Below are 8,398 nucleotides of genomic sequence, written 5' to 3'. Positions count from 1 at the left end.
AGCGCAGAACTTTCCTTCTCCGGAGACAGAGAGTATAGGCCAGGTTGAAAATGATCACACTAATTTAAGAACACTGGGTTAGGGTCTGGGGACGGGGGTTCAGTCCCGGCTCCATCAGCAGAGGGAACCGAGTCCGTCCGGGGCAGGGAGACGGGAAGCTAAGTGCTGGTCTCCGAGAGCCAGAAAAACAAACCAAACCGATTCAGAATGTACGTCCGTTGCCAACAGATTGTCCAAACGATCGCATCTACACCGGACATAATGTACTAACCCATTACGTTCTGTATTCGTAGCAGTCCTCTATTACCCCTTTTCCACCAACGTGAACAGAGTGTGCTGGTTCTGGGCTGGTGCTAGTGACAGCTCGCAGGTGGTTCAACTTGCAAACCTTCTAAGAACTGGTTTGCTTTTCCTCTGGAAAAACAGGTCCCACGTCAGTATACCGTACATCTTTTGATCAGGAAGGGGTAAATTATTATTATTATTTTTCTTATTATTATTACTACTACTATTATTATTACTACTATTATTATTATCGCTTATGTTTCGTGGCGCATGTTTTTTTTTATTGGGTTGGGTAATAAGTGGGACCGAACATGATAATGGTCAATTTGGTAATGAATGTTAAAAAACGGGGGGAATGGGCTCGAAGTTCGGAGCCTGGAGGTTCGGCAGCTCTGCTGCTGCCAAGCGAGCGAAGCTCTGGGCACCGATGTCTGCCAGAGTTCGAGTCCACGGGCTCGCAGCTGGTGCGTTCTAATAATTGAAAGAAAAAGTGTGCTCTGACTAATTAAATATGATATATTTTACAATATGTCCTCTTGATTTGTCCAATTGAGAGCTGAAGACCAGTGGTACTGCTGAAGCGGTAAAAAAAAAAATGGAGGTCACAATGTTTGGCTAGGGCTTTCTCGTCCCCAGCCCCTGACATTAGCGATTCTTGGTTCTAATCCAGCTTCGCGGTGCTCTGGAGCCAGTTTTCCGGTTCCAGAGCCTGTTCTTTTGCTTTCGAAACACAAAGAACTGGTTCCAGATTAGGCACTGGCCCTCAAAATACCTTAGTGGAAAAGGGGCCTATGTGTGAACAGACTCCATACGGAACTTTTCCATAAATGATGCCAATTTGGGAATGACTACCTACTGCCCTTAACTAGATATTTTTTATCCAGCAATGATATGGATTGCCTAACATTTACCTTGTAATTAGTAAGCAAAACACTACTTAGATTACATGGAAAACTGATAGTTGCATTTCAATCTTGTCAATTACGAAATTAAATGAAAGTTTGAAAATGTGTGGTTCAGGGATTTGAATATTTGTATTTTTTTATGAATAAGCCATGACTTAAATCAAACTAAATTGAAAGCATATTTTGTCGAAAGACTATGGCTATGACTTTATAATGAAAAGAACGTGTTGGTTATTTAAAGTTTGCTTTATTCACAAACTGACAAACCAGCGGGAACGGAGAGGAACTTAAATTGTTCCTTTAAGTAAAAACTGAAACTATTGACTCAAACTCCTAACGTGCAAAGTACTCACCACGCTGAATCTGTTGGTGTTGAGAATAAGTGTGCGGGTGGTTGTAATGGTCATAGTTTGAAGGGCTTTTCGGGGTGTAGGGGCTAGGCATAGGGCTGATCTGGGGAGCCATGAACGGTTCTCCTGGCCCCAACTGGGGTGAAGCAAAGTGACTGTAAGAGATAAAACGTGAATAACACATCAGTTAGGAGATTGTAGATAAAAACAACAGCTCAACTGTCGATGAGATGACGACATATATGACATTCAATATGCAAATTCCATTAGCCTACCTCGAGGGACTGTGTGAGACGGATGTTTGCTGGTACTTTAATGTTGGACTTGCATGTACAGGATGCTGAGACATCTTGTACTGTGACACTATTGTCTGCTGCATTATACCTAAGAGAAAAACAACACAGCTACTATTGAAACAATGCAAATTGAAGATGGATAAAGCAGAGAATTAGTTACTAGACTACGATGAATAAAACCTACCCATTGCTCATCTGAAATACTATATTGCTACACGCCAAGCAAGAATGTCTATTTATAATTACTTTTCTCTCTAATTCTTTTGTGTGTCTTTTAGTTTTTAGTTTGTTTGTTATATAAGCAACACAATATTAAGAATTGAAAAATGGCAAGTTAAATTCTCTGCGTTGGAGGCATAAACCCAGTTAACCTGCTATTAAATCAATGTGTACAATTAGAAGCAAGCAGTGTCCATACCAAAATGCATGGAATGTGATTAATTGAAAAGGACATTTGTCCTGAACCAACATTTAAAAGAAAAGGTGTATGGGCATGAGTCTTCAATAGCAAAACACAAATTCAACCAAAATAAGAAAATAACACAATACATGGGCTTCATAAAAAAATATCTTTCAAAACTGTTGGATCCTAACCAGTCTGGTTTCAAATGCGGTCACTCCACTGAGACTGCCCTGCTGATGGTTGTGGACACTCTTTGGGCAGCAAGAGCTACAGCTATCTGTTCTGGTTTTGCTTGATTTATCCATAGCCTTCGACAGTGTTAACCATCATGTTCTCTTGTCCAGTCTTTCTGATCTTGGTATTGCAGGGACTGCGCACAAATGGGTCGAGTCTTACCTCTCGGGTAGATCCTACAGGGTGTCATGGAAAGGAGAGGTGTCCAAGTTTCACCAGATAAAGACCGGTGTCCCACAGGGATCTGTGCTTGGCCCTCTTCTCTTCTCACTGTACACCTCCTCACTGGGATGGGTCATCCAACGGCATGGTTTCTCCTACCACTGACACGCTAATGACACCCAGCTCTACCTCTCCTTTCCTCAGAGGGATACCACTGTCTCGGCGAGAATCTTGGCATGCCTCGCAGACGTCTCTGTCTGGATGAAGGAAGGCCACCTCCAACTAAATCTCTCCAAGACAGAACTCCTCATCAACCTGGTACTGTAAGTCCAGCCATTCACATAAATGTTCAGCTCGGCTCATCATCATTGATACCATCCAAGTCTGCTAGAATTCTTGGGGTAGGGATTGACGACCAGCCAACCTTCTCTGATCAAATTTCCTCTGTCTCCCGATCCTGCAGATTTACTCTGCACAACATCAGGAAGATCAGACGGTACCTGTCGGAGCGCTCGGCACAGCTCCTTGTCCAGGCACTTGTCATCACACACATAGACAACTGCAACACTGGCTGGTCTACCAGTGCGCACTGTTAAACCACGGCAGATAATTCAGAATGCAGCAGCGCACCTGGTTTTCAACCAGCCAAAGTGTGCACATATCATGTCTCTCTTCATCTCTCTCCTGTGGCTCCCTGTAGCTGCCTGCATCAGGTTCCAACCTTTGATGCTGGCCTACAGGGCAGTCACTGGATCTGCATCTACATACATTGCATCATGTATCAAGCCATATGCCCCAACACGCTCTCTGAGGTCTGCAAATGAGCGGCGGATGGCGGTGCCGGCTGGTTGATGTATGCTTTGTAGGAATGCAACGGTACAGTGCCCCCACGGCATTTTGGGCCACAGTAACGTTACGGTTTTCGGTATCCTTATGTTTAAGAAAATAAGGCAAAGGTATAAAAAATGTTTTTATAGTAGTGTGCCATAAATAACTAGTGTAACGCACTGTGCGTATGACTGTTGGGGGAGGGGTCGGGGGGGTTCAACTTCATTGGTGGGATGTTAAAATTTGCACATGTTCATCTGATTGGAGGGGAGGTGTCCAGGATAGTGGGTAAATGGCCTAGGTGTCTAGGGGGTGTGTTTCCAGCGGGGAGTGTGGAGGGAGAGGAGAGAGAGGAAAGTGAGGAGAGCATCTGGTGTGAGTGGAAGCGAGAGAGAGTGTCTGAAGAGAAGTCCATAATAAAGAAGGACACTGCCATCCCAGGGGGTTATTTTCCAAATGGACACCTTGATTGATTGCACTCTTTTCTATGTTATTTTACCTCGTGTTTATATGGAAAAGGCTGCGTAGCCACGCGCAGTTAAAAAATATTAGACCTCTTGCGCAAAAAGAGTAATGCGGCGCGGTGCGGCTGCTGTGGCCAGTGGCGCTCCAACAGTGGATTCATTAGCAGAACACACGGCACACCCCGCCGCCTCCGTATTCCGCCCCAACGCGTCCGGTGGAATTATACCATGATACCATAATACCGTGGTTCACGTGTGCGTCTTGAGCCGTAGGTGCGAACCGAACGGTTCGATAACATACCGTGTACCGTTGCATCAACAATGCTTTGATTGTTTCTACCCTCTCATGTAAGTTGCTTTGGACAAAAGCGTCTGCTAAATTAATAAATGTAAATGTAAAACTGGAACAATATAATAATGTTGTTACAACAAAGTGCTTAGGGAGTTAACACCTTGAGCGGTGTGCTGGTCGGGCATTCTGTATTGCAAGAAGAGGCCGGGATGACTGGACAGCATAGTCTGCAGCAGAGCAGGCATGTCGCCCTCTGGCTCGTCGTTTCCCGGCTCGTCCTTCAGTTCTCTGGATGGAGGAAAACCAAGTCGGTAAAATACAATTAAGGTTCCATGCAGATTGGGCTAGGGGATCAGCTGGCATGTCCATCCCAGAAACAAACAATACCTGCAAAGGTATTGTAATTATCACTCATTACGTTGACTGCAACCAACTTTTTTTCCTTGGGCATTTAAGGTGCAAAAACAAGTAGAACTATTTCTTCTGTTCCTTTTAATAGGTTTTGGTTTCTACAGTATGAGTTGGATTGGTGATTCTGCCCCCTTGTGCTTGGATTACGTGAATGAAAAATCTGTACATTTAGATGTTTAGTATAATATTTTCAGCTCCACAATGCATCGGGACATGCCAGGACATCTACTCTGTGAGGAGGTAAGTTAAGGTAAGTTTCATTTGGGAGGATTTAAATGTATATTTAATACAACACAGACAATTAGTACTATTATATAATTATAGAACCCAGAATCGCGATTGTGACACCGCCCCCTTGCGACCGACCGCCTGTGTGATCGCCTCGTGTCGGTTGTGCACATTTTAGTATTTTTAGAGCTAATTGTGCGTAATCACCGGGTGTCATGACATTTCACTGCATAAATGTATGACCAGATGTATATGTACAGTATGTGATAAATAACCTCTTGAATCTTGAATCATATCACCTGGTTTTTGTACAGCGTAATCTCATGCCATTTTATAGCGTTACACGCTATATCACACTTGGCGCTTTTGCTTTAAATATATATTCCATTAATGGTGGACAGTGTGGTACTCACATGCGTTCCTGGGAGACTTGGGTGAGGGCGTGCGCCAGCTGGGAGCCCAGGCCCTGGTCTGGGCACGCCAGGAGGCAGCCCACCTCCTCTGCGACCCTCCCATTGTACAGGAGGCTCTTGGCAGTGGTGGCAGGGAGAGGGGACGGCAACGGCAGCTGGTTCAGCACTAAAAAGAAAAGAAAACAAAAAAAAAAACAGGTCAGAATCTGGAGGTAAATCAGTAGAGGCTGGAAAAAAAATGTACTCATTAGAGCAAATAGTTCAGATCGCATCATGACTTTCCAAGAGGATGTAGGGAGAAACAATGCTTTTGAGATCATTTAAATGGAAAAAGCACAATTTTGAAGGTTTCTTTTGGAGGTTTTGCCACATTATCCTGGATTCATGCAAACAGCACATTATAACTAAAAAAAGTTGGAGGGGGGGGTTTATCTGTAGGGTGATAATTTAAAAAATCAGTACAGTCTAATTACAGTGCAGAACATATTTGGTTCGCAGGTATGAGGAACAACCTGCTTGAGTTTACGATACTGTACCTTTTGTCTAGCGCTCTTATTAAGCATACCATAACCTTGGCATTACATTTTTTATTTTATTTGTACGAAAACATATCTGACTTACAGTCGGTGAGGCCAGCAAATCCAGCAAGAGTAGTAATGGGAACATGAAGCATATCCCCATTCATGCTGAAGTTGGGGTGAAGGAGACTGTACGGCCGTTTCCAGGGTCACCTTTCACCTTTTATCTATTCCCCACATCTTCCAAATGCTGAAGATTAAAGAGGACGTCTAGTAGAAATGTTTTGAAGGAGAAACAAAATGCATTAGCGCCATACACTTTTGGAGGAAGACCATCGGGTAAAAAACCAAAATGATTTCCTGGTACGTGACGCCAGAAAACAGAAGACATGGGTTAACAATACAATTGCATCTTAACCTCAGAGTAATAAAAGTAGTGAGTCAAGGTGAACAGGACACAAATCAACATGGTGCAGGAGAAATAGAAGTCTTGCGATCTGATCAATTACGACGTAATTATTGATGACCCTAGCATAAAGTTTCATACATGGTCGGTAGTAGAAATGCAACTTATATTTGGGCTGGGAGATATTGACGAATACCGACGAAGAATTTGTGCTTTCTTAACACATCGACACACAAGACATATTGGGGAAAACAGGCTTTAGTAATGTGCATATTATGACCGGGCAGGTCGGGGTATGGATTAGAACAGCTGGAGCAGCCTGCCGTAAGGCAGCCTTTAAAGACCACGATTAACTGTGTCGCGATATTACGATAATCCGACGTAATATCGCGGACGATGTCTACTCTCGTATCAAGGTTTCATACTACATCGATATGCCCCCAAGCCTCCCACGTATCGATAAAGTAACGGCACCGATGCTGTAGCGATACGACGCGATATGTCGGCACAATAAGTCATCGGGTTTAGCTGTGTGGTAGCCACTCGCTAGCTCGCGAGGCAAAGTGAATTGCGAAAACTTGAGAAAACAGGTGTCAAACCAGGAACCCGAGCGGCGTCCCCCGTGTGGATCCATTGTTTTGCTGTTGTTGTTGTTTCGCGTAATTGTTAACCCTCCCAGTCTTAGTGGCCTACATCAACGTACTCCCAGCCCGATGTGGACGTCGTACTTTCACTTAACCCCGTGGAGGGGTAACCCCGACCCCGGTGCAAGTGGGGAATGTCGTGCAACAACCAGGAAACATCCAGTGAAAACGATCCTAGAAAAAAATAAATGTAAATGGCTCGCGTTGGGCTGGAACCAAAGGGCTAGCCGTTAGCTTAACGCTTAAAGTGGGTGGAAGCAGTTAGCGTTGGGGCTAACGTGAACATGTTTGTAGTTGTGTGTACGGCTAGCCCGTGCTAGCACGTTTTACCTGCCGGATACGGAGAGATAAAGGCTGCTTGGAAAGGAGGCTGACTGAGCCCCCGGCTAGCTCCACGGATCACACTCGGCTCCGGCTAAAAACACAACAATGGTCCGACAGGGGGCTTCACTCCCCCGTCCCTGTAAACACTGGCGGTGCGAGACCCAGGAACGACCGGTCCCCAGTGAACGAATCGTTGGGACGACTCGGCGCGAGTTGGGGTCGCGAAAGAGTGGGCGACGACGCATCGCGCGTCCGCGTCCCACCAAAGCCACCCGTTTCGACCGAATGACGCCGCCGGCGTGATTCCCGCGTCACCATCTCTCTGCCCAAAATAAATGATGTTGAGAGAACCGGGCCGGAAGATCCCCCGCGGCGGGGCGGGGGCGCTCTTCCGACCAAATAAATACCTTTTGACCGAATGAAATGACCGCTGCGGGATGTCGCTCCGCAGCTCGGGGCCGCCGACTCATCCGCCCCCCGCTCCTCCAGTAAAGTTCAGTGGAAGTCCTCCCGTGCGCTGTACCCCGCGCGAATCGAACGAACAAAGCGTCGGAGAGTCGAGCGACTCATTTTATTCTTTTTTTTTTTTTTTTTCTCCATTTTATTTTATTTTATTTATTATTATTTTTCTTTTGAACCGAGCGAACTCTTCGGGGCGAATCCGAAAAAAAGAATCGAACCTTTCACCGCTAGTAAACACATGGTGGGAGGAGGCGAACCGCGTCTGGTGCGGAAGGGTGGACGGGGGCGCGGGCGACCCCGTCTCCGAACCGCGGAACACCCGGCGGAACAACTTCGGTACGCGCCGCCGAAACGAACCCCGCTCGTCCGAGTCGGGCTCAGCGAGACGAAAAGCCGCTTTACGAAACAAAAAAACAAACGAGAGAAAAAAAAGCTGGAGTATCCCTTTAAGTCCGCGATATTCATGAGGTCGCCGTTTAAAGTGGTGATCCGTCGTCTGTGTCGTGGGGGCGGGCGATACCCGGGCAGAGTCATCGATATCGATATCGATACCGACAGGGGGGGGGTTTTAAGTCGGCGATAGCGATGGGAATTCCGACTCTTTTCAGTGAGTGTGATCACTTGGCTCAGGTCGGGAATAAAAAGCCAAATCTCTCCTCTACAGGCGGCTCTTCATTCAGTTCCACTTCTGGCTTTTTCATTTTTATATTTCATTCAGTATTTCAATTCAAACGTAGCCATGTTTTGAGCTATGATATCAATGATGTAAAATA

General features: G+C 45.6%; 1 protein-coding gene across 1 annotated transcript; it reads right to left on the bottom strand.

Annotated features, from left to right (window-relative positions):
- Positions 1 to 946: 946 nt before the first annotated feature.
- Positions 947 to 7,230, bottom strand: LOC307242988 (nipped-B-like protein A; the record flags this gene model as incomplete). Its single annotated transcript, XM_080017637.1, has 7 exons — positions 7,170 to 7,230; positions 5,893 to 6,059; positions 5,272 to 5,437; positions 4,380 to 4,507; positions 1,816 to 1,924; positions 1,544 to 1,695; positions 947 to 1,005 (listed from the first exon to the last, which is right to left on the bottom strand). The coding sequence occupies exons 2-7, from the start codon at positions 5,954 to 5,956 to the stop codon at positions 947 to 949; spliced, it is 678 nt and encodes a 225-aa protein (XP_079873763.1). The 5' UTR covers positions 5,957 to 6,059; positions 7,170 to 7,230.
- Between the last annotated feature and the right edge of the window lie 1,168 nt (positions 7,231 to 8,398).

Source organism: Zeus faber (genome assembly GCF_960531495.2).
Source record: "Zeus faber genome assembly, chromosome: 17".
Classification (NCBI taxonomy): domain Eukaryota; kingdom Metazoa; phylum Chordata; class Actinopteri; order Zeiformes; family Zeidae; genus Zeus; species Zeus faber.
The sequence above is the reverse complement of the archived record's forward strand: the minus strand, read 5'-3'. Positions and strand labels throughout refer to the sequence as shown.